The sequence below is a fragment of the Nematolebias whitei genome, chromosome 10 (genome assembly GCF_014905685.2).
Source record: "Nematolebias whitei isolate Nwh7 chromosome 10, NemWhi1, whole genome shotgun sequence".
Taxonomy (NCBI): Eukaryota; Metazoa; Chordata; class Actinopteri; order Cyprinodontiformes; family Rivulidae; genus Nematolebias; species Nematolebias whitei.
This window is the reverse complement of record NC_056507.1, coordinates 24,855,658-24,882,601: the sequence shown is the minus strand read 5'-3', so window position 1 is coordinate 24,882,601 and position 26,944 is coordinate 24,855,658. Positions and strand designations below refer to the sequence as shown.

At 40.7% G+C, this 26,944-nt stretch overlaps 1 protein-coding gene across 1 annotated transcript in view; it reads right to left on the bottom strand.

The window, feature by feature from the left end:
• Nucleotides 1-538: 538 nt before the first annotated feature.
• Nucleotides 539-26,944, bottom strand: part of iqsec3b (IQ motif and Sec7 domain ArfGEF 3b) — a 56,490-nt gene continuing 30,084 nt past the window's right edge. The window contains exons 7-15 of the mRNA XM_037683495.1: nucleotides 22,060-22,182; nucleotides 13,815-13,981; nucleotides 10,505-10,644; nucleotides 10,218-10,349; nucleotides 6,791-6,890; nucleotides 3,951-4,109; nucleotides 3,779-3,871; nucleotides 3,594-3,640; nucleotides 539-1,285 (exon numbers count right to left, since the gene is read on the bottom strand). Coding sequence (XP_037539423.1) covers nucleotides 866-1,285; nucleotides 3,594-3,640; nucleotides 3,779-3,871; nucleotides 3,951-4,109; nucleotides 6,791-6,890; nucleotides 10,218-10,349; nucleotides 10,505-10,644; nucleotides 13,815-13,981; nucleotides 22,060-22,182 — 1,381 coding nt within the window. The 3' untranslated portion in view covers nucleotides 539-865. The remainder of the gene's footprint in view (nucleotides 1,286-3,593; nucleotides 3,641-3,778; nucleotides 3,872-3,950; nucleotides 4,110-6,790; nucleotides 6,891-10,217; nucleotides 10,350-10,504; nucleotides 10,645-13,814; nucleotides 13,982-22,059; nucleotides 22,183-26,944) is intronic.

Below are 26,944 nucleotides of genomic sequence, written 5' to 3'. Positions count from 1 at the left end.
AGAGTTATTTGCCCGTTTTAGCCTTGTTTTGAATGAATTACCAGCTCGATTCCCTGTGGCCCAAAAGTAAGCAGACTGAACAAACAGAGCTCACACTCTCTGCTCCCAGTGCAGCTCAGAGGTGCAGATACAGTAATACATGTTGCTGTTTTTCCTGAGCTCTGTCAGAGCAACACTCCACTGAATCAGAGCACTGAGGCGCTATTTGTGCTACGACAATTTGAGCAAAACACACAATGAAGCACAGAAACATGATTGTCTTCAGAAAATTGTTTTAAGTTATTGAGTAGCAACACCTTTGCTTACTACTCCAAATTGCACGTGACATTGTAGCGATGACAGAGCCATTTATCTTTTTTTTTCTGTTTCCCCTCATCTCCTTGTTCGCATACTGATTACCTGTTCCCTGGAAAACAAGGGAACAACTAAGCTGGTACTCTTGTTTCTTCACATTATGCAGAGTGCTGAAATGATTTCTCGTGAAACACGGTTTCAAATAAAGGTTCACACCAAACATCAGTGTCCTGAACTAAAGCAACAGACACATTTTGTTCTTCACATTTAGTAAAGTGTCCTCTCAGAGTTTCTTGGACAGGTGACGTTATAAATCTGTGAAATGAAGACAAGTCACCAGGAGACACGTTGGAAACAAAACAGGGATGACGTTTCTTTCAGAACTGCCGTGAAAGTTACTCCATTGTGAAACAACAATCAGGACTAATATGACAGATTCTTAATTTATTTTTCCTTTAATTCATAAAGTATTGTCTTATCTTCTTTTTTTTTTTGCGCTGCTTGTATTCAGAGTGAGTCAACTTGTGCTCCGCCACGTGCTGTAAAAGTCATCTCCAGCACAGAGGTCACCTCAAACGATGCTGCGAGAGCCGCTGGAGTTACGCCTGCGGGTCAGAGGCATGGTGTGGTGAAAGGGCATGGGTGAGTCAGGTGGACAGAACTGGTGGGGGTGGTTGTAAGGAGGAGGGGGAGGCGGCAAAGGAGGTTGGGGTCCGTCTCCCTCTCTGACACGAACGGGTGTCGACATGGCGGACTGGATGAGCTGGTGGGCAGCCGGGCCTTGACTGAGGAAGGCTTCCATCCGCCCTCGCCCGCTCTGGTCCACGACAATCACCTTGACGATCTGCTGGCACTGGATGAGCGTTTCTGGGCAGAGATCTCTGGCCTGGATGGGGCTGAGGAGAGCGGGTGGCGCAGCCAGGGCCAGAGGCACCGACTCAATGCTGGGCTGGCTCAGCTGATACGTCTGCAGCCTGTTGTGAATTGACACCTAGTTTAGGAACAGTCAGAGAACGCACCAGGAGTTACCAGCCTGAACGCAGCCTCCACGCAGCCCTCTGGTGAGTTACGCACACGGGCATGCTGGCATGCAGGTGGTAGCATGCAGTGCAAGTGCATGCAGAAGACACACTCTCCAGCTTTCCCTCATTTGACTCAAACACGATTTCAGCTTATTCATATTTTACACAGCCCAGAAGGAGAAAAGGATTGTGGGGTAAGAAGAGATTTTAGTCAGGAATTCTTGCAGGAACGCTGTGTTTTGTGTGTGTGAGTGTGCGATAAAGGACGATGGGTGGCAGAAGGATAGACCTAAAGATAAACGGAGTGTCAGGAAAGGACAGAGGTGACACCGAGGGCATGGTGTCTCCCTAACACAAGAAGTTACAACTCTGAGGCTAAGAAAGGAGCAGAGGGAAAAGGGAGGAGAGGGGTATAATAAGTAAAATAAGGGGGAAAAATAACGTCCTCTTTTATAAAAGGACTGGTTTTACAAAGAACGCCAAACTGAATCACACTCTCCTGACATACTGTTGACAAAATCACTAGAGATGCACCAAATGCAGCTTCTAAAGAACTTTGTGGTTTACGATTTATGTAAAGTTTGTCAATTCCATTTTCTCTGTAAAAACTATAAATAAGAGGTATAGCCTTTATTAGGGGTCCTTAAAATGGTGGACCACAGTCTGGATCCAGATCTCAGAAAAGCTTTATCAAGACCCAGATCAGTAGCTAACCTTCAGTAGAATGAATGTTTTCACTTGCGCCCATTTTTTAGCATTTAGAGTCATTGTTTTAGGTGGCACATCTTTTCTAAAAGTTACAGTAATTGTCAATTTGTTCCTGTCTCTGAGCTGGTGGCTGCTTGCCTTTGTTTAAAATATCCTCACCTGAATAAATAATATAACTTTAAAACTTTAACAAGAGGTCCAACAAAGTTCAGTCAGGTCATCTGGATGGTTTCTTTTTTTTTTTTGAGACATTGTATCCTCCATCCAGAGGACTTCATCAGTCCGAGGGACCACAAACAAACTGAGTCCCACAAGCAGCACACTCACATAGTGGACCAACCAGTTTGCTGGTGATAAGATGGTTTCTGGGGCCCCAACGTCTCCTCACCTGATAAGTTTCAGATGGAACTCTCATGTTCAGCCTCTGTACCACCAGAGATAAAGCCACCTGTGATGCAGTGCAGGGGTTTTCAGGTGGGAACCTCAACACTAAGATGTCAACCTCATCACTGCAGTCTAGAGCTAGAGATTCTTCCCTCGCCTCTTTTTTCATTCAACCTTTTTTTTTAAATGGTAATAATGGTGGTTGAGGAAGAAAGGAGATATCTCTTCTCAGGAATTCATTTGACAATTAAACCCTCGTCCACCAAGAGGAGCTTCACTGTATGGCCAAACACCTCTGATCCTCCAGCACGACACAACTTCTCAGACTCTCAGCTCTTCTTAGCTCCTCAAGCTGCTGGCAGCTGCAACAGCTCCAGTCATTGCCGTGTTAGCTACATACATTGAGCTCAGACCATCCGGATCACGTTGCTGCCACTGCTGCAACAGAATCCAGCCATCGGCCTCGACACTGATCTCAGCCACAGCAGCCCCTGTGATTCCCCGGTGTCCCAAGGCCAAGACGTATGTGTTCGATGAATCACCCATTCACAATCGCCATTTATTTAATTGTAACAAATGGTGAATTACAACTTGACATTAGTAACTATTAAACTGGTAAATCTCAGCTATATTAGTCACAAAGATAAAACCTACAGACAGAAGATATGATGATGATGGCAAGAATTAGCTGCTTTACTGTGGTCTGTTTTCACATTGGAAGAAAAAAATATTGATTTCCAGTCCAAAGCTGATAATTGTCTGATTCCAGCCACCTGCCAAGCAATTGGTGCATCTCTGAGATTATCTACCTTTGTTGTCTACCTTTGATGGTATTCAAGGAGCCAATGAGGCTTATGGGCTCTTAAATGGTAACACTGGCAAGATTTAGCTCATGAGAGATGGGTGTGTTTCATAGCGAGTGGCGGCTGGTCCGCTCATGAGGTCCAGAATGAACGAGGCTGTTTGCAGCACCACTACCACTTAGTGGCCTTTGTATCCTTGGCTGCTTAGTAGTGATGTGCTGCAGGCAGAGCTTTACCAGCGCAAAGCAAAAAGCTCTGTCTTTTCAGGATGAGGCACAGTCCCTGTCTAACAACACACACACACTCACATACAAAACCACATCAACAGAGCTGGATATGCAGATACTTACCTGAGGGAGACGAGAGTAGCTTAGGCACTCACCTCTACTGTGTTGTTGTTGCCGGTTTTATCATACGCATCCTGTTGGCCTGTGGGGAGAAACGGGTTCTTTGTTAGTCAGCAGGCATATCCATGTACAGAAAAGCAAAAAACAGCTCTCATATGGGGATGGGGGCTGACATTTAGGTAATGTATGCTGTATTATGCTATACAAGCAAAACCAATACCTGAGGGAGAGCCATGTCCGGTGTGTGTGTCCATTTGACCGCCGTTGGTGTGTAAAACATGTGGCTGGATGCCTTGTTGCCTCTCCAGTTCCACTAGAGCAAAGAGTGCTTGCATTCAGCTACACGGTGACATGTTTCATTATATTTGCAGACACGGTGCTTCTTCTCTTACTTTGGATGTGTATCTGCTCCATCTCGTTGACCTCTGCAATAGCTTCCCTGAGCTCCTCCGCAAACTTCCTGAGCTCCTCTCCGCTCGGAGAGCAGAAACTCACCAGCTGCTTCTTCTCTGAGGTAAATGGGCTCATCATAGTGACACCATGAGCATAATCTGATCAGAAAATCAGAGACAATAAAAAATGTGTATTCACTATATTGCAGTTTTTACAAATACCTTGGTGGGAATTTTTAAAATATTATGGTGTTTTATACATCTCGTAGCACACATTCCTGGTCCTCACTTTTAAATAAAGGCCAATAATGCCCACTTTTTTTTTTAATAATCTGGTCCTCTCAGTGGCCACCATGGCAAGAAAAACGTCTAATAAAGTCTACTAACTGCAACCACTCATTCTTAGTACTCAAAGTTACCAATTCCTAGCAGAATATAAATGAGCCTTGTTGGGGGACTTTACTATTTGTTGATTTTTTCCTATGGTAACTGTCATGAAGTGGTGGAAGGAGGACCAAAATGCAGGCACTAGAGCAGGCAAACAGGCTACTAAGAAATTATTTAAACTTTTATTTAATAAAAACAGTGCAGAGACAAAGAGAAAATTTTCAAACATGTTAAAAACAGTTTAAAAATAAAAAAAAAATAAACAAGGACCATGCCAGGGCGGCATGTGGCTGAGTGGTTAGAGCAGTTGCCGCCATTGCAAGGGTTAGGGGTTTGATTCCACCAGCAGTCACATACTGAAATGTCCCTGAGCAAGACACTGAACTCCTCATTGCCTCTGATGTGTGTCCCATCGGTGTATGAATGTGACAAAGCTCTGATTAATCTTTGTACAGATATAGTAGAGTGCTGTATGAATAGATAAATAATAAGGACACAGATTGTGTTGTAAAAAGCTTTCAGTATCTTGATAAAATAGAAAGGCGCTATATAAGTACAGTCCATTTATCATTCCATTTATAATTAAAAACTCTCAAGGTCACCGGTGAAACAACAACAAATGAGAAAACAAAGTCCTATTTCACAAAACTATTCTGTTTTATGGTTGCAAATACCAGCCCCTCTTTGAGCTGCTTCTGGTTGTTTGTAACTCACCAGCTAAGTCGGCCATGTACCGTCATGATGCATTCATGAAGCCAGCGATGGAAACCATAGGAGGCGAGGTGTGTAACGTAGCGGTGTTGGGTTGGAAAAACATGAGATGTGTGTCAGACATTTCCTCTTTAAACCCAGTAGCTGGCTAGTTGCACCGGCTGTGTCATCAATACAACACACCCTCGAGCCAAGATCCTGGCCTACGGTTGTACACATAGACCTTGGGCTTTGTTAATACGTCAGCTGGTAGCTCAGGGGCCAAACAGCAGTGGGTTGACTTCAACTCGCCCAGCTCACTGCAATCCTTTTAAAGTCATGTCAATAAGAATGAAAACTAGAGACTCAGGTCTAACATGAAGTCTTTTTAATCAGAGCCAATCCAAACCAGGACCAGGTGTGATGGGAGAGCAGGAACAAAGTCTAATGGAATCAATCAGGGAACAAACTCAGGAAATGTTTTAGCACCAAAACAAGAGCAACAACTAAAGGCAACCTACAACATGAAGGTTTATTAATAGTATATTATGTTTATAGCCTTATTGATAACAACATTATTATCTATTTATTGGTATTTTACAAAATAAAATTTATTTTAAAGTGGTACCAAAAACGATAATAAAACAACGTTAAAGTCTATAGACGCTAACGCAAAACAAGAATGTATTTAACTAACAGAGACCTGGTCCCAGGAGACGTTTGGAGCCATTTTGACCCCCCCAGTCCCAAATAATGATGAGAATCCTAAAGACTGGTTTGCAGCACAAACCAGATTCCAGTCAGGTCTTGTGGAAATCAAATTCCCAATGACTTGTCTATGAGTAAAAACAGCCTCTCTGACTCGAGCGTGGAACTGCTCCCACTGTCCAAAGGTATCGATCCAGCGCAGGTTGACTGATGTCGTGCTTCTCAAACAGAGCTTGTTCTCTGCTGATCCAAATGCAGCCAGTTTGTCACAACTCCAGATCTTGATTGTGGATTTCTAACCCTGCTGTGTCAGTCTTTATCCATTCATCATCAGACATCTTCGGACTTTTACTACCTCTTCAGTAACTTGCTGACGTTGTGAGCTTTCACATACCTGCTTCCAGTTTTCCACTTGCTTCAACCTTTTGACAGGATGTTACAGCTCCTCCGTCATAAGCCTTATAAATATTTCATTCATGTTTTGGACTGTGTTTTATTCACCCGGCTGACAGTTTAGCTGGATTTTCTCCATTTCCTTTCATAATGTCTCTGAACAGCTCCTTCCCACCCAGTAAAGTGGATCAAAACCTCATTCACTTGTCTGATGATGAAAGGATAAAATACTGCAGGACATCTGAGATATCAAATAAAAAAGGGACATGTGAATTTTGTCCCCTTATTGTTATTTTTTGAGAGACTACAAGTCAAGTTTTATAGGTTTCCACATAATTATACATGAGGCAGAGAATCTTAAATTATTAAATCCTTTTTCCCCCAAAGTTACATAAGTTAAGTATAAAGAGCTGCAGGGGGAGTATATGCAATAATATCTGTTTTAGAAATACAACTAAATTTGTTAGCAGAAGCACATTTAATAAAAAAAACATCTACTCTAATTTGTGTGTTGTGTTTTATGCGACCCCTCGCAGTCTGAGTGCCGAGACCGAGTTGAAGGGGAGCAGTAATGCAGATGTCTCTGCCAGCTCAGCAGTTTTTGAGCACAACACTTTGAATATGATGGGAATAAATCGCTGCAAAGTAAAGCAGCATCTTACACTCATTGCTGAAGAGGTGAAACTGCATTCCCAGAAGACCCATAGCTTTACAGAAAGTATACGAGGCCGAGCTTTTCTTCTTGGGACACAGCTTCAGGATCTGAAAACACAAACAAGACGACTGCACTTAAAGCCACAAAATGGATTGTCTTGTGGGATGCTGAGTCGACACGCGCACTATTCTTGGTTTAGAGTTTTGTTTTTTGTTTTTTTACAATGTTTGTAATCGAACTACTTCTGCATGCTTTGAGCTATTTTTACTAAAAACCGGAAGCCAAAAAAGTTGGGACACTAAACAAGTTGTGAATAAAAACTGAATGCGATGATGTGGAGATGGCAAATGTCAATATTTTATTCGTAATATAACATAGATGACAGATCAAAAGTTTAATCTGAGTAAATGTAACATTTTAAAGGAAAAATATGTTGATTCAATATTTCCTTTTGCATAACATCATCAAAAGATTCAGAGAATCTGGAACAATCGCTATGCGTAAGGGTCAAGGCCGTAAAACTCTACTGGATGCTCGTGATCTCCGGGCCCTTAAACGTCACTGCACCTCAAACAGGAATGCCACTGTCAAGGAAATAACAGAATGGGCTTAGGAATACTTCCAGAAAGCGTTGTCAGTGAACACAATCCACCGTGCCATCTGCCGTTGCCAGCTGAAACTCTACAGTGCAAAGAGGAAGCCATTTCTAAGCAAGCTCCACAAGCTCAGACGTTTGCACTGGGCCAGTGGTCATTTAAAATGGAGTGTGGCAAAATGGAAGACTGTTCTGTGGTCAGATGAGTCACGATTTGAAGTTCTTTATGGAACGCTGGGACGCCATGTCATCCGGACCAGAGAGGACAAGGATAGCCCAAGTTGTTATCAACGCTCCGTTCAGAAGCCTGCATCACTGATGGTATGGGGTTGCATGAGCGCTTGTGGCATGGGCAGCTTGCATGTCTGGAAAGGCACCATTAATGCAGAGAACTATGTTCAGGTTCTAGAACAACATATGCTCCCATCTAGACGTCATCTCTTTCAGGGAAGACCCTGCATTTTTCAACACGATAATGCCAGACCACATTCTGCAGCAATCACAACATCATGGCTACGTAGGAGAAGGATCCGGGTACTGAAATGGCCAGCCTGCAGTCCAGATCTTTCACCTATAGAGAACATTTGGTGCATCATAAAGAGGAAGGTGCGACAAAGAAGGCCCAAGACGATTGAACAGTTAGAGGCCTGTATTAGACATGAATGGGAGAGCATTCCTATTTCTAAACTTGAGCAACTGGTCTCCTCTGTCCCCAGACGTTTGCTGAGTGTTGTAAGAAGAAGGGGAGATGCCACACAGTGGTAAAAATGGACTTGTCCCAAATTTTGGGGATTTGTTGATGCCATGAAATTTGGAAACAACAGATTTTTCCCTTAAAATGATACAATCTCTCAGTTTAAACTTTTGATCTGTGATTTGTGTTCTATTCTGAATAAAATATTTTTTGAAATCCGGTTTGTAATTGTGTATCAAAACATTCAGCTCATTCAGGGGATAAGTGCTCTGAGTTCTGGTTTTTGTCACTTTTATGCATTTTAAAATACAGTTATTTAACATTTTTCCCCCATAGAAATTAATTGTAATCTCTTCAGTTGTTTAACAAGAGCACCACAAGTTAAAGCAATAGATCAAATATATTTAAACCTACTTAGATTTAAGCAGAAACTTTTATTAAATATAATTTCCCTACAAATCAATCAGGCATCTGTGCTGTTGTCATTACTCAAATTGTCTTAATTTAATTTAAGGAATAAATAAGCTTTATAAAAACTGTAATGCATGCTGTCCAATAAATTGAGTTAGAGCCATAACTCTGGTAAGAAAGAGTGCAGCAGAAAATGCTGGCAACATGCAGCCTTTCATCACCATAATACTTCCCACCAAGTTTCATCAAATTCTTTGAAAAGGTTTAAGAGGAGTTGAGCTAAAAACTGCTGAAGGACAGACACAGCTCCCACTATAATATAATATAATATAATATAATATAATATAATATAATATAATATAATATAATATAATATAATAGGCAGCACGGTGGCGCAACTGGTAGAGCTGCTGCCTCTCAGCGAGCAGGTTCCTGGTTCAAACCCCGGTCCAGGGACCTTTCTGGGTGGAGTTTGCATGTTCTCTCCGTGCATGCGTGGGTTTTCTCCGGGTGCTCCGGTTTCCTCCCACAGACCAAAAACATGCATGTTAGACTGATTGGTAACTCTAAAATTGTCCCTAGGTGTGAATGAGAGAGTGAATGGTTGTTTGTCTCGTTTGTCTATGTGGCCCTGTGATGGACTTGCGACCCATCCAGGGTGTACCCCGCCCCTCGCACAGTGATTGCTGGACATGGGCACCAGTGACCCCCGTGACCCAAAATGGAATAAGCGGGTAAAGATAATGGATGGATAATATAATATAATATAATATAATATAATATAATATAATATAATATAATATAATATAATTATTATTATTATTATTATTATTATTATATAATATAATTTAATATACTGGTAATATAATATAATACTATCTTTTGACTGTATAAAAAACTGTTGTTATTTTTTAGCTTTTAGCTAGTTTTTCAGTACTTTTAACTTTTAACCAGCCTTTTGATACTTTTTGCTTGATTTGTTAATACCAGCCATCAGTCAATCGTCTTTTACCCGCGTCTTCCTTTTTGAATTACAGAGGTCACTGGTGTCCATGTCCAGCTATCACTGTGCAAGAGGCAGGGGACACCCTGGACAGGTCTCCAGTCCATCACAGGGACACAAATGAGACAAACAACCATTCACTCTCTCACTCATACCTACGGACAATTTAGAGTCACCAATCACTCTAACATGCAATTTTTTGTCTGTGGGAGGAAACTTGAGTACCCGGCAAAAACCCACACAAGCACGAAGAGAACATGCAAACTCCACCCAGAAAAGCCCCCGGCCAGGATTTGAACCGGCAACCTGCTCACTGAGAGGCAACATCTCTACCAACTGATCCACCTGCATCCCAAAATTTTGATACTTTTAGCTTTTAGCCATCCTTTTACATTTTGTATTTAGCTAGCCCTTTGATACTATTAGCTATAGCCTTTTGCTACTTTTAGCTTTTAGCTAGCTTTTAGATAATTTTATGTTTTGGCTAACACTTTGCTGCTTTTATCTAGCATTTGACAACATTTGCATAGGTTTAAGCTAGCCTTTTGTAACTTTAAGCTTTTAGCTAGTGTTCTGTTTTTTGTCCAACATCTCAGTTTCAGCTTGGTCAGGAAAGTAATTCAGCACTCAGTGTGAGCACTGCAATCTCTCTTATTTATTATTGTGGCCATGATCACATTCAGTATGATGGAACAAAAGCTTGCTTTGCACAGTAACACTGGATGTCTTACCAACAGCAGGTCATTGAAGAGAAAGACCTCTCTTTGGAGCTGGGAAAGTTTCTGTTTATGAGGTTTGTTTGCATCAGGCACCTCAAACAGGCGGCAGCAGCACACCAAACGTCTGTGGGGTACAGCAAGGATCTGCAGAAACCAGGTCAAAGAGAGATGAAGATGACAGCTCGAACCATGCAGAGGACAAGATCATACATCACACGGAGGAAGGAGACTCGCTAAAAACAAGTACTGTATGTGAAGAAAATGAAGGCGTCTTGCACAGGATCGTTGCTGTTACCAACCGTTTTCAGGCCCAGGATGGACTGCTCCACCCGACTCACGTAGGTGACGTGGTCCTCATTTGAGCGCAGCTCTCTTTGCTGGATCCGCTCATATATTCCTGCCACCATCTCCCTGGGGATGTCTGCTCCATCGTCCACACCTGAGAGGATTCAAGGAGAGGTTGTTGAGGAGAAATGAAACTTCAAATATTGAAAGCGTACCCGTCTACTATGAGTTCGGCATCAATAAAAACTCAAATATGTTCCTCTTTTTTATAAAGTCTAAATGAATGCCTATCCCTGAAACACTCCACGGTGCACAAAGCTAATTTCTGCTAAATGTCAGCACACTGAAGTCATCTTCAAGCAGGAGATGATGAAGAAGTAGAAGACTCAAATTTCCCCCCCGGGATTAATAATCTATCTATGACAAAAAAAAGAAAGCTTCTTTCATTGGTGGCACGGTGACTCAGTTGGTAGAGCTGTGGCCTCTCAGCAAGAAAGAGGCATCCCTGCTGGGGGGCTTTCAGGGTGGAGTTTGCATATTCTGTGCATGTATGGGTTTTCTCTGGGTTCTCTGGTTTCCTCCCACAGAGCAAAAACATGTATGTTAGGCTGATTGGTGTCCCTGTGATGGACTGGAGACCTGCCCAGGGTGTCCCCGCCTCTCACACAGTGATAGATGGACATGGGCGTCAGTGACCCCCGCAACCCAGAAAACAAGAAGCAGGTAAAGATAATGGATGGATGGATGGACTTCATGCATTGTATTGTTGAATTTATTTGGGACCTCTATTTATGCTGGTTTTTAAATTAAAATAACTTGAAAGTATTGTTTTTACTTCAGTTCATGTCAGTTTTTGTTGAGTTTGGATTTTGTTCTGTGGTTCATTGAACTGCTGCTCTGTTCTGTTATCAGCTCCTGGTTTATTTATAGGTCGATCTTAGTTTTATAAAGATCATTCCAACAAGAGCTCTGCTTGAAGCACAGCAGTGAAGGTTACCTACAGGACAGGTCTGGTTGGCAGGCCATAGAATGAGGAAGTCCTCTGGATGGTGGACAAAAAAGTTTCTCACTTAAAGAAACTGGTCCATATGACACGATTTAACCTTTTTTGTTATTGGCCATTGCTTTTATTTAACTCTTGTCCTGAGTGCATTTAGTTTTACTGCTGACGTTGCTACATCTCACTGCTGTTTGCTGATGGAAACTCACCCGTTCTTGATTTGTCATTAGTTCTGTCAGTATATAGTCTATCTCACTGCCAGATCTTTGTTTCTTCTGCTTTGGGTCTTGTCTGCTGCATTTTGGATTACCGTCTGTTGGAGGATTTATTTGACTTGTTGGCTTCAGTTGTGCTGTAGGGCTCTCGGCTCCTCTTAGTAACTCAGGAAAGTTTTATGTTTGCTCCTCATGCCTGCTGCTCTGCGTCGGAGTGCTCCATCATCACCTTGCTCTGACAGTCCGCTGATATTGTCACGTTTAAAGTTTTGTGTTTGAATCAATTTTGTGCACTGATTCACAGAAAGATTAGCACCAGAGGCAGTAAAGGTCTAAACTTTAGGACTGCAGAGTTTCTGTATCGTCATTTAAAATGATTACAGACTAATTAGGTTATTTTTTTGTTGTTGTTGAGGTTTGCAAATGTGTTGTTATCCATGAATATGTGCACACTTTTGCTCCATTGTTACTCGTTATAAAAAATTTAAATGATTTATAAAATATAGGCTAACTACTTTGTATTTTGTAATGATTGTTTTGGGTATAAACTATTTTTTTATATACTGAACCACTAGGTAATAATATGTATTATTGTAGGAGCTATTTGTCTATATTTTGTTATCTTTGAATTTAGTTTATATACAGTATATATGTTTTTTTCCATATTCATAATGCAATTTTTGACTGACGCTTTAAATGTTCATTCATACTAACATGAACCAGAGTAAACATCAACATTTGCAGCCACTAGAGGCGTAAGAGGGACTCTAAGCTTTTGACAACTACCGGTAGGTGTATATGTTGTTCCTGTACCATTACCCCTGCCGCCCCCTCGCCAAACATTGACCATTAAAGTGCATTTGTTAAGGAAAAAGTTAAACTGAGACACACATTTGCTATAATGTCGAGCAAACAAATAATTGTTTTTAGGTGTTAATCTTGTTAAATTTTGAAGAACGGCAACAGCAAATCCTGAGCGTGGCCGCCTATCGATTTTTGGCAGTCAATCAATTTTTTTTTGCACACCGGCCCACTTTCTCGGGGGTCAGCTGTGACATATAATAAACACAATGGGTCAGTGGTGACGTATACTAAACGTGGCTTATACGCTGGAAAAATACGGTCACTACAATTAGCATTCCTTGAAGGAATGTATTCCACTTGTCATTTCTCATGTCTGCGTTCTAAACTAAGATCGTCTTATCATGAGATGAGACAGAGACAAAGCCTTTTTGCTCAAATCTTGTGACGTCATCTCATGCAAAGTCTCTGAAGATGAGTTGGGTCTCTGAGTATGTGTTGGGGACAACTCTCAGATACTTCCACACAAATCTTGGCTCAGTAACTGTAAACTGACTGAGTTATACCCATTTTTGTGTTGAATAATTTGGATTAGCTATGACAGCCATCTTGAATGGGGTTTAGTCCGATAGTTAGTCATAGATGTGCATCCAATGAATACATTTTAAAGTTTATTTTAAACTCCAACCTGTGGTTCATGAGATATTTTGCCAATGCTAAAGACTAAACAACAGACAAAGGCAAAAACACCATTTGTATGGTAGGAGATGAGCTTCTTTGCATCAGTAAATCCTAAACTTGTGTGAGTTAATGAACAGGACCAGTGCTGCGGTCTCTGAAGCAGAGCTCAGAGTCGAGGATATCAAGAATCTCATGCTGATGTTTTTATGATGACGGTAAGAACAGGCAGCAACTGCAGCCTCTTTGAGTAATTTCCCGCAGTTCCAGACGCCGTCACTCAGAAGACTGATCGTGAGGCGGATATGAGGCAGCTCGTTGTAAAACCTCAGCTCAGCCTGCCCTCTGCTCTCATTTTCATCTTCCTCATCAGTCTTTCTGGCATTTCGAGCCTCCTCAATATTTACAGTTTGAGACCTGTGTGTGTGTCTGTGTGTGTGTGTGTGTTGGCGCTTGTGGTTTATCCAATCTAGGAACTCTTTGCTCGTGAACCCACTCATCATAAATGTTGAAGCGTATCAGCTGTTCATCACACCAACTCTGCCTGCTGAGGAAGATCCACAGTGCTGCTCCTGTAAAAGAGTCTCTGAGAGCATCACTCTCACGTGTGTTGCAGAAATGCACACTAACCTCTTAGGTTGCGTATGAAGTCGTCCAGGCCCATTTTGCGCTGGGGTTTGATGTTGGGCGAGTACATGTCGGTGTTGAGGAGGACCACGGCAAAGGCCAGGATGAAGATGGTGTCTGGGTTGTGGAACTGCTGCACCACGTCAGGATTGCACATACAGTACCTCTGACTGCAGAGGACCAAAGTCAAACCAAAGAGCAAAACGCATGGTTTAAAACGAGCATCCTTCTGTCGTGTCTTTTATCTGCAGTATTTATTTGCTGCATTTCACAAAATGAAACACAAAGTTGCACAATCTCAAAGGTTAACACTAAAGATTATTGACTAAATCTTTTCTTGTTTGTAACAAAGACAGGAAACAAAGATAAAATATAACCGATAGCTGCTTTAATAGCGACTGTGTGTATATTTAATGACTAGATAAAATACATCTCCTTAGTTTATTCTTCCTCCTCTTCACTGCAGTAAGTTCAAACGAAGCTTGCTGTCAATCTGGCTTTGAGAAAACTCCTGCTTGACATCGAGAAGTGTGTAAAATTATACTTCAATTGCAAAAAATATTAATAAATGCATATTCCCCACTGCCTCACATGCCAGAGTTTTAACAAAAGATTTCATTTGATCTGTTTCCACTCAGAGGATGACACTCAACTACCACCACACCAGATTTTACTTCCACACCTGCAAATCTGACAAACTTACAGGTAACTTTTGTTTGCTGAGGTTAACTAGCTGTGGTGGCCATCTTGAATCCGGTATTCTTTAACTTTAATCAGCTGATTACGTTCTGAGAGTTTCACTGAATATCTAGTAGGCTGTGAGATATTTTGCTAACAGATGGACAAACATACATGTTAGTGTTCACTTTTTAGCCATTTTTGGGTCCGAACATTAAATGGATTTTTTTTCTCAATACCATGTGCACAGTATTGTCACAAACTGATGTATTTCTAATGTCATAAAGTCTTTTTTTATATTCACAAAGTCTAAAGTGTGTGAATGTGTGTTTGTTCTTAAAAGCCAAACATCTCATGAGTCACTGAATAAGTTTTCATGGAGCTTTTGGAAAGCAGTCATTAGGTTGATACCCTCGACTGAATTACTCTATTCAAGATGGCCGCTACAGCTAACATTAAAGTGATTATAACTCGGTCAGTTTTACTGAGGTTGAGCTGAGATTTGGTGCAGTGATGCTTTGCATCTTCTCCAACACGTACTTCATTTTTCGTGGCCTCGTCGCTTAAAACTTGGTATCATCTAAGTCGACCCCGTTTGTCCGTTAGCAAAACATCTCATGAATCATTGGACAGATTTCTTGAAACTCTCAGAAAACAATGACTGTACGTCTACAACAGATGAACTTTTGGATTCAGTACAAGATGCCTGCCTCAGTCACACCAAAATGACTCTGAATGTTACAGTTTTAAGCAAACAATAGCAGCTGCCAGTCGTTCACATCTGAGATAATAAAGTGCTATCATAGCACAATATTGTCAAGGTTTGACCAAAATGACTACATTTCTGTCATTTTTCAACACAAGATTGATGTTAGGTTACAGCTCCTGCTCAGATGTGACTGAACCATGAGTGAGACTGACAGGACAGCGGACGCATTTGACAGCACGAAAAGAGTTCAGCCCCAGGAAAGACAATTCCACTTTGGAGCCAGCGAGGCCGCGCTTGGCCTTTGTTTGGGCCACTGCTGCCCACAGGCTTACAGACTCCCACTTCCACCTCTCCAACCCCCTCCGCGCTGTCACAATAACTTACACAGCGGGCCGTTTCAGAAGCGGGAGGCTTTTATCTTTGCAGCAAGACAGGATGAAAACAAGAAGAAAGATGCTCTGCTGCAGAGAACTGTGTACTTGTCAAAGCATGTGCAAAACAAGAGGCTGCATCTGAGACGACTCTAACCACAAAGCAATTTCCAACGTCAGATTTAAGGCTGAGCTATAAGATATTAATTAACCAGTCTAGCTGGGAACCACCATTACATGAAGGAGCTCTGCACTAACACCATGCACACATGCAGAAACACTAACAACGCTCCTGATTTACTAAGTTGATGCAATTTTGCAGCAATTCTCCAGGAGCGTGCAGAATGTAAAAAGGACACGTGCATCAACGTGTAGGAGCGTGTGTGTGAGAGAGTAAACGAAGTGGTGAGTCCGAGTATGTGCGTGGTTTCATGTTTCATTCACACATTTCCGAGCCCAGATCTCCCTCTTATGTAAGCAGTTTATTTAAACTCCGGCTCCTATATATAAAAATTGGATGCCAGCTGGCACAAAATACCACTTTGTGTAAAAGTAACGACTCCCAACAAGAGTGCAACACGCTGCAAACAGATGACATAACAACCATTACGCAACTGATGAGATATACGATGTCTGGTTTTCTCGATAAAATCCCCAGGTTTTTTTTTTTTTTTTTTTTTTTTTTTTTTTTTTTTGAACCTGCACTCAGATCCAGCTGCAGCTTGGAGTACACTGATCATTTTATAATTTGCACCCAGAGACACTGAGCGAATGATGGGATAAACTAATGACTACATGATTGTCCATCAGATCAGATTCACTTATCATTTCTTTCGCTCCTCACACGATGAATTAGTTTTTAATAGACTGCTGAAGGTGTGTTTTCTTTACACAATGACAAAACAATGATGTGATTTCTCAAACAAATCTTAGCTAAAACCTGCACTTTTGAAGTCCAACTAAAACAGCATGTTGGATGCCAGTTACTTTTACATACTTCAAAAATTTTCTGTTTAAATATGAACTGAAATCTCACTTTGCTTTGATTCATCCAGTGGCAGAACTGGGCTCTACTGGGGATTGTTAACATTTTAAATTAGGAACACTACAATATACACTGCATTTGGAAACAAAAACAGCAAACTCCCCAGAGAGCCTGAAGCGTCATCAGAATCAACTTTATTGTCATTGCACAGTTAAGCGCAACAAAAATACATTTCAGTGCAGCCATCCAACAAGAGTAGACGGAAGTGCACGGAGGCTGCAGCTTCGCTGTGAAGCGCTGCCCTTATCGATAAGAAAAGGGAAGAAAATCATGAGGAAAGAAGGTGTAAAAAAGATCTCTCACAATGTGTCCTTGACACAGGGCACAGTGTAAGGTAGCAAAAAAAAAAAAACTATAATAGCAAAGCAACATAGATAAACATAATACATTTTGCAGGGGGTGAGGAGGAGGACGAAGTGCAGTGAGATTGTCTGTGAACGCAACCAGAAAGTTCTATAGCCCTGATAAAGATGGCACAGTGTCTATCAGCCGGCTCAGTATTTTAACAGTGTCTCTAAAGACAACAAACTCAAAAATACCATTGAGAATAGCTAAAAAAAAAGACTTTTCTGTTGTGGTTAACCCTAACCATAACTAAAAGAAAAGTTGTCATTTTACTAAGGGTGTATGCAAAGAGTATTTTGTCAAGACTGTTGACTCCAACACTGAATCTTTAAGGCAAGATTTCAAATAACAAGTGTCACTTTGAGTAAGTGTTATAAATATCTCTCAGCTACTAACACCAAAATTTAGTGCAATCTAGCTGAAATTCACAAAATACAGCCATTTCAGTGTTTCTTATGCTCGTTTAGCTGTGGCAGCCATCTTGAATGTAGTTAACACCAAATGTTAATCAGTTGTAGTTGTAAAGTTTCTGTGAAATCTGTCCAGCGTTGCATGAAACAGTTTGCTATCAGCCAGAGTCGCCTCCAAACAGTTAATGGCAAATGTTCAATCTTGCACAATCAATCAGTGCTTGGAGCACGTGTTGGGGATGACTGTCAGCTACTACCACACCAAAGTTTAGCTCAATATCTGTAAAGTTGATTGAGTTTGGCTCAAGTTGAGTGGTGGCCATCTTGAATCAGGCTGACTCCAAAACATTTAACAGGAGTAGATGCACATTCAATGACTCTTGTCTGCAAGTTTCATTAAAATCCAACCAGTGGCTCTGAGATCATCTGTCTCCACTGTTAGGCAGCCGGCAACAATGAAACTACATTCAGTCCACAACAAATTAATTAAAAGAGAGGTTAATTACATTTTTAGAGGAATTGTAGCGACTTTTTTAATTACCACCCTCAATAAATTCAGATAATAGATTTTTTTGCACCTCATGTCACACAGCTCCTTGTGCTTGAACCTTTTACATCGTCAGCTGGCTTCAGAACATACAGTACTAGATGCAGTCAGCATAAAGTGATCTTATTGTCACGATTGTGGGAGGTTGGATTCAAGGATGCAGATCAAAAGAAGGAGCTCAAGAAAATAAGCTTTAATTTCAAAAGAGAACAAAAAGGTGACGTGACAGCAAAACACGAGGAGTAACATGAGACACAAGGATTACAGGGAGTCGGTGGAAGAACCACATGAAAACCAAAAATGCTCAACTGGTGAATGAGGTGAAGATGGGGAATTAAAAGGACTGGGTCTGATGGGAGAAGTGGCTGCAGCTGTGAGGTGTAGCTGGGCAAGGCGGACTGATGGCACCGAGGGACAGAAACTGAACACAGGGAAACAAAGAACCAACAAAAGTGAAAATAACTAAACAGAAAAAACAATTTTGCTCACAAAACAACAGAAAACACAGATTGTGACACCTGATTCCCACACAAACAACACAGTTTGGAAACTATGAATGTCAATAACAAGAGGGGAAAAAATAACAATTGGTCACGAAGCAGCTCAAAGCCGCCAAAGAACGTGATAATGAGCTTAAAGATTGGTAGCAGCATATTTCTGGGTTAGATAAAAACCAAAATAAACAAATTAGTTTGGATCGGATGAGTTTGAGCGTGTCGTGCATAATGCCGGCTGTGAAACGAGGAGGTGGGCGTGTGTTGATTAGCGAGCACTCGACTGCACAGGCATGTAGAGACGACATTTAGAAACTGTGCTATAAATTCACGCTTTTTAGGCAAACAATTAAAAATTTAAAAAAAAGACTCCCCAATCACAGAAACACGGGAGAACTTTCCATCATGATAGTAATACATACGTGCTAAATTTGATCTTGAACAAAATTAGATATAATTTTCTTCTTAAAAATAGTTAGTACACATCATTTCATCATTTAGATCCAATCCAACATTTATAGCATATTCAAAAATCCAAGAACTTCCGTTATAAATAAAATTAAAATTCCCAAGATGTTACAGAAAGTTTGTCTTTCTGACTTTTCTGAACATCTTTTGGAAATATTGGATGAAATTTAAGAGAATATGCAGCATGTTACCATTTTAATGCAAAAAATTTATATATTTAATAATAAAAATGCACTCCCCATTAGAGAAATATCTGATTAGCCTGGGAGAGGCATGGCTGAGACTAAATATAGGGTCACATGTAGCAGGAGGATTCAGGTTTGGTTTTAAAACCGTCAAATGTTTACCAAATTAAAACATTTCCACCATCTGTCCTTCCACGTGTTGTTTGAAATGTGTGCTAATTATTTGTGCAATGTGACGTGGCAAACATAATAAAAAACTAACAGTCAGCACTGTAATAATGCCATTAAAGGGTAGTTGTAGTGTTATATGTAGTCAATATCTAACCTGCAATAGACGGCATTCAGAACAATCCCAGGTTTGAGAACCAGAGAGAAATCCTAATGAAGGAAGTCAATTTAACAGCTAGTCAGAGAGTTATTCTAACATGTTTCAACTTTCTAAACAACTTAAACCTTAAAAATGCCATCGCAGTTCAGACAAAGATTATTTTACGTATTTTACAACAATTTTCAGGCCATTACGTAGCTCCACTGACTGAGTATGTCATGATCTCTGCTTTCTGCCACCTGTCACACCCACTTCTCTGCCGCAATCAGCGCTCATGCCCTGCACCTGTTGCCCGTTTTATAAGAGCTTCATCCACGCCAAATCTCGGCCAGATTATCAAACACTTTTGCTAGTAGATATCCAGCCATTCTTTCATGTGCACACCTGACCTTCTTGTCTCAACCTCACCCTTGTTTCCTGGATTTGCCGCCCTGTCTGCCCCACGTCTGCTTTGTTCTACTTTTCTGATTCTGGTAACTATGACCCTTTTTTGCCCATCGACTCTTGGATTAAGGATTTCCCTCTGGATTAATTCTCGGATCTCGGCCTCCCCGTGTATGAACCCTGCTTCTCTTCTCAGACCATGATTAAAGTTTGCCCCTCTGTCGAATCAACTCACAGCATTAAAGGCCTCCCTCTCCAGCTGCTTGCCCACCACCTACAGTGATGTCATTACTTCCACTGACACGTCTCTCCAAGCTCTGGGAGTTGGCTCTACGCCTCGCCCCACCAGTCTGAGGAAGTTAGTGGCTGTCTTCTGCTTTTCAGCACATTTTCTGAGACCTACAGCCTATACTAACTCTGCAGACCAGTTCCTGTGGTTGGATCCAGACTCCCACCAGCAACTTAAACACAATAAAATTGTTCAAACGTTCTTGGTGTCTGGCTGAACTCTTGAATCCTAAACCAGGTTCTTGTCAGAGTGCATGTAATCTGTTTTTATTACAGCTTGTGTTTCCCACAGAACATATCGTGATGAACTCTGGACTGCACTGCAACAGGGCCAGTCCTCAAGAGATATAACAACAGATGTCTATGTAAATAACTGCAATGTGTAAGAATTTCACAATAAAGAATTTACTTGAAATTGTTTTACTGGGCTGAACTATATTCTGGAATAAGACCCAGTCTGCCTAGATCTTGAGTTTCCTGAACAATAATGTTTTACCCGTGTCCATGTGGGTGTTTGTTTGTTTCTCATGAGCCACAGGAAAGCGTTTAGTGAAACTCTCAGAACGTAACCATTGGCTGTAGATCTACATGATCTGATGGGGCTGATACTTTTGGCATCAGCCCCATTCATGATGACCACCACAGCTAAGCAACCTTAACAAAACACACAAATGGCTTTAATTCCGTCAGTTTTTCTGATATTGAGCTCCGATGTGGTAGTAGTTGAGACTGATCCCCAACACGTACTCAGAGCACTAAGTGACTGAGTGAGGGCTGGCTGTTTTTTGTGTTCAGCTCTGTCTGTTAACAAAATCTGGCAAGAAACACTGGATGGATTTTGACGAAACTTTTCGAAAACATTCACCTTCACAGTCAGCGGACCTTGACAAACACTAAGCTGTTTTGGCTTAATTAACTGGCTTAATTAACTGGCTGTAACTCAGCCAGTTTTATTGATATGGAGCTCAGATTTTTGTGTAAGCAACATACCATAACAGTTCTGATGGTTGTAATCACTTTTCTCTGTTGTAGGAAATTACATTTTAGCAAATGAGTCCAAGTCATCAGCAGAGGGATATTCATTGTACATTGCAACACAAGCTATTACTCTGAAGCAGCAAACAAAAATGGGATTTTTACTATAAATTTAGTCTCGAGGACAAACTTTTGATAACACTGGAACATTTCAAGGACATCACAAGCCAGGGAACAAAGCACCTGTTAAAGCTCCGGTTGCTTCAAAAATCATTTTGAGTGAAAAGATAAAATTGCATCATTAAATGTTTCTGCCCATGGGGTCTGTGAAAGGCAACACAGTTCACGTAAGGACAAACTAGTGTTGGCCTCTCAAGGTCTTCTGATGTTTAAATGAGTCGTGCTCGCCCTCATTTGCTCAGGACTGAGACAAATGAGCAAAAAAATTAACTCTGGCTTCATCCTTTTAACTACTAATATGAGTAACCTGGACTGAAGTGAACTAGTAAACAGACGTACAGCTATCCAGCACGCAGAAGAACCCTAAAAAAAGATAATACAAACAGGAAGCGTGATCCAGGAGAGATACTTGTAAAATAGAGCATCTATTTTTGTCCTGATGAAAACCACGCTGATTGCCTGCAGTGAAGGTCTCTGTTGCGATTGTGGCTTATAATCAAACACTCTGCAGCGTTTAGTTAAAGGTTACAGGCAATCAGTGTAATTCACTAATTATACAGAGGTTTGGTGTCATCGCAGCTTGCAGCAGTGAGACGACAGAACCAGTTAAACACTCGTACGTCTTTACAGTCGTTCTATTAGGCCGTCGTTCTGACTGACAAAAATATTGTAAAATACGTGAAATGCTTTCATGTTTTGCTTATGAGGCTGCAGGCAAAAGGTCTAGTCGTTTGATGACGTTCAGACAGACCTTGAAAGCTCTGCTCAGACCTGCGATAAACTGTCGGGTTGTAAAGCAAACTCTTTTTATAAGAAAGGCCCGGCTGTGATCGGGTCTCACCTAAAAGCTTCAATGAGTCTCTCCACTTTCTGCGCTTCTCCCTGAACACGAACGTGAGCCTGAAACTTCCTCAGAGCTTCGTCCAGTTCCATGTTTGAGAAGTCCATCTCGTCCACTACGCAGCTGTAAAGAGACAAAAGACAAAAATGAATAAATAATATTATTATTAATAATAATAATAATAATAATACATTAGTTCCTCGTTTATTGTTTCCAGGTCTCTCTTGTAAATGAGTCCTCGTGGCAGAATGGGACTAACCTGTTTAAATAAAGATTGAATGAATCGCGGGGGATCCGTACCCTCAAGCACCGTGATAAGTGAAAAACCGTGAAGTAGGAATAGTAGTACAAATACTAAGCAGTAGTTTATTATATATATATACCTGTATGTATGTATAAAGGCGTTTTAAACCCTTCCCGCACTCTTGCAATATTCTAAAAAATATTTCTAAGTGCTCTAAAAGAGCACAGCATGTCATAATCTCGACTCTCTGCCTCCGGCTGCTCTCTGCCACCTACCAGGGCTCTCGGCCACGCCCACTTCTCTGCAGAGCAGAGATATGACACGTGCAGGAGAAGTTTCTCCGGCAGCTTATGGGCTGCACATAGGTGCAGCAGATGCTAAATAATGTAAAATAATTCATTTTAAATTACAAATCCATGCTGAGAGTGCGGCTCATCCATCAATCAGCCAGTTGTTTGTCATGTCCCATCTTACTTTGAAAAACCGTGATAGAACGATAAATGAACCGCGAAGTAGAGAGGGACTACTGTAATCATAATAATAAGTCAGAAGGTCAGGGTGATGGCTATGGATTGAATTTACAGTAATCTAACCCTTCATTTCAGATGTGTATGTCAAAGAAAATTCATGGATTAAACCCTTTTGAACATGCTTATCCATCCATCCATTATCTTTACCCGCTTATTCCATTTTGGGTCACGGGGGTCGCTGGTGCCCATGTCCAGCAATCACTGTGCGAGGGGCGGGGTACACCCTGGACGGGTCGCAAGTCCATCACAGGGCCACATAGAGACAAACGAGACAAACAACCATTCACTCTCTCACTCACACCTAGGGACAATTTAGAGTTACCAATCAGTCTAACATGCATGTTTTTGGTCTGTGGGAGGAAACCGGAGCACCCGGAGAAAACCCACGCATGCACGGAGAGAACATGCAAACTCCACCCAGAAAGGCCCCTGGACCGGGGTTTGAACCAGGGACCTGCTCACTGAGAGGCAGCAGCTCTACCAGTTGCGCCACCGTGCTGCCAACATGCTTATCAGTTTATGTTATTTTATGCTTCTTCTTACACATCAAAAGCAAAGATTACAGAGAAATTCTAACCTAATTATATCATCCTAAATGTTGTTTAACTACCATGAAATTGCTGCACTAATAATTACATCTCTGCTCTGTGACTGATGTCTCATAAGATACTAACTATTCATAACTATTTGACAGAACATCACTTCAAAACCCACCAGACTATCCCTTTAAAACAGCTAAACGTAGAAATGTGAATGTGCAACAAAGTATAAGTAAGTGCTTGTTGGACACCATTTCTTAAGGGCATACTTCTATTAGAGCTGCTGACCTGGAATAAGCACACACACACACACACAATGTGCAAATATCAGTGGAGGAGGTCTCCGGTGACAGCTGGAGGTTGGAGGGAAGGAAGAGAGTGGTGAGCGTGACATCACAAAACTCAAAGAATACAACGTTTTTTTTTTTTATTTAAACTTTATTTACACAGGTAGTCTCATTGAGTCACGAGGACTCATTTTCAGTAGAAACCTGTTTGGGAACAGATGGTGGGGGTTAAGGGCCTTGCTCAAGGGTCAAGATTGGGGCAAATGAAGGTGGAGGCAGGTGTGGGTGCTTCACCTTTCCACCCACATTTTGATGTTGTCTGTCCGGGGAGTCGAACCGATGACCTTCTGATCACAGGCCCACCTTCTCTAACCTCTGTGCCACCACTCCCCAGGTTGGGAAGAAGCTGTGGCAATGGTTGCTTGTGCACATCTGTGGTTGTGCACGTGTGTCTTAGTGAAAGAAAGTGAAGGTGTTCAGAGCAATGACCTAATTCTACAATCCTAAAAACAAGCTCAGCAAAAATCCCCTCTATACCGGACCTCTGTGCACGGACTGAATACAAAACATGGAGCGTGAGTGTTAAGAGTGCGTGCATACAGATGTGCTGCATTAACACGTGTACGTGTGGAAAACACTTGCAACAATGTATTTTAAATGTTTTGAAACAAGTAAAATATTTAAAGACAAACAATTTTTAACAACAAAAAAAACCTGTCTAGTTTCTAAACAGTTATAATTTTTAAAAAATATACTTTTTTTTCCTTTTCCTGTTTTCATGGTTTTGTTTTAATCCAGAAACAACTTGTTGAGTTACCATAAAAATGAAAATGTGCCGAAAATCATGTCTAGTATGATCAAATGAGTGTTGTGACTTTAATTATCTGGTTTGAGTCAACATACTTTTTAAAGATCTGATTATTTTTAATTTGGGTGATCAGACCATAGATCGTATATAACTAGAACTCTGACGAGAACCCTAAAGTTGAAGAATGAACAGGTGAACTGGTGCCAATACAAATATTAAGTCCCGCCTCCTCCACTCAGTAAATGAGCGAGACATCAAATGTTTTTCACGTGTTGATTCACATAGTTTCTATCTTGCAGCCGTATGTTAAAAGGTTCATTTTTTTAACACGTTTAGCTGTAATTAGCTTTTTTACGTTTTCAATTCAATTCAGTTTATTTATATAGCACCAAGTCACAACAGAAGTCATCTCAGGAATCACATATTAAAACAGAAATAGTATCAAATGAAAAATATTTAATTTTAGCAAATCATTTAAGGAAATTAGGTCAATTTGTCCACCAGTACTCTAAGCTGAAGATAGCATGACAAGCCGACCCTAATTACAGGATTTATGAAAAAGGAACGTCTTAAGTCCAGTCTTAAAACTGGATAATGTGTCAGCCTCACGGACAGAAACTGGAAGTTGGTTCCACAGGAGAGGAGCCTGATAACTGAAAGATCTTCCTCCCATTCTGTTTTTGGAAACTCTAGGAACCACAAGTAAACCTTCAGTCTGAGAAAGAAGTGCTCTGTTAGGAAAATATGGACCAATAAGATCTCAAATATAAGATGGAGCCAGGTTGTTGAGAGCTTTGTAGGTTACAAGTAAGATTTTGAATTCAATTCTGGATTTGACAGGGAGCCAATGGAGAGAAGCTAAAACTGGAGAGATATGATCTCTCCCAGTAACTCCAGTCAAGACGCTGGCAACAGCATTTTGGATCAAATGAAGACTTTTTAAAGAAGTATTTGGACACCCAGATAATAAACCATTGAAATAGTCCAGTCTAGACGTGACAAATGCATGAACCAGTTTTTCTGCATTATTTTTAGATAAGATGTTTCAAATTTTAATTAGATTATGTAGTTGGAAGAAGGAGGTTCTAGTAACGTTTTTAATGTGGGGGATAAAAGACATGTCCTGATCAAAAATAACACCAAGATTTTTAACATTAGAGCTGGAGGCCAGATTAATGTCATCCAAGGAGGGAGAAAGACTGACAAATTTATTCCCAAGATGCTCAAATCCAAAAACTAAAACCTCAGTCTTGTCTGCATTCAAAAACAGAAAATTTAGGGTCATCCAGGTTTTTATGTCTTTAAGACATGCTTGTAGTCTAAGTAGCTGATTGGATTCATTGGGTTTAATGGATAAATATAACTTTGTATCATCAGCATAACAATGAAAATTTATCCTATGCTGTTTATTAACATTACCTAATGGAAGCATATATAAAGTAAAGAGTATTGGTTTTAAATGGTTTTAGGATTTTTATTCTTGATAACTGTTATTTTTATTACTTGAATTCAACCTACAAAGTTTATATTTTAAATGTAAACAGGCAATTTGTTTGTGTTGTGTCAATTTTGTTTCATTGAAACAACCAGACTGACATTATTACTCCCGACAAAAGACAAACTGGTTAATAAAACAAATAATTTGCAAGACATATTTCACCTGAGCATAATCAGTTAAAATATTAACTCCGTACTGACAGATAAATGTTTACCTAAATCAGAAATTCTATGCTGAAATATTTGTGTCTTGGTTTATTTTTTCAAGCGAACATTCCTATAGTTGGAATGATTTTGTCAATTGTTTCCAAGACGGTGAAGTAACTACAACTTTTTGTATCGTACTGACAAAACGTTGAGCTGCTCACAACCAAAAGTTTGAACTTCAGCTTCATGGCTTTTCTTTGTTGCTTGTTGTAAAATGTGCTCCTCTGAACAGTTCAGCTTTCCTCTCTGAGTTTCTCCACAGTCCTTTTATTACTGATCTGCCTGCTCTCCAGGGTCTATGTTTGTTCTTTTATACGCGCTTTTGTTTATCACTTGCCAGGCAGCCATGCTGCAGTATGGTCTTTAGGAGCACAGCTCTGACAACTTCAGGTCTGAATCTGAAACCAGAAAAAAGTCTACAATGCTTATTTATTTTTATTTTTAACCTTCGTAGAGATATACATGCATGCCTGACATTGAGATTGTTAGAACATTCAGTTATTTTTATGATAACTGGAACTGAGTATGTCCTTCTGTAAAGATGTCCCTTAATGGAAGAAAAAAAGGAAACTGTTCTCCCTTGAATAACTGAGACATTCCACCCTGTTTCAGACCCTGAGACAGTTGTTCTCTGCATCTCTAAGTCTGAGAAATGTCAAAAGAGACTTATGGTTTGCAAAGACAACCATCCATTATCTTTTACCCGCTTCTTCCATTTTGAGTCATGGGGTCGCCGGTGCCCATGTCCAGCAATCACTGTGCGGGGGGGGGGG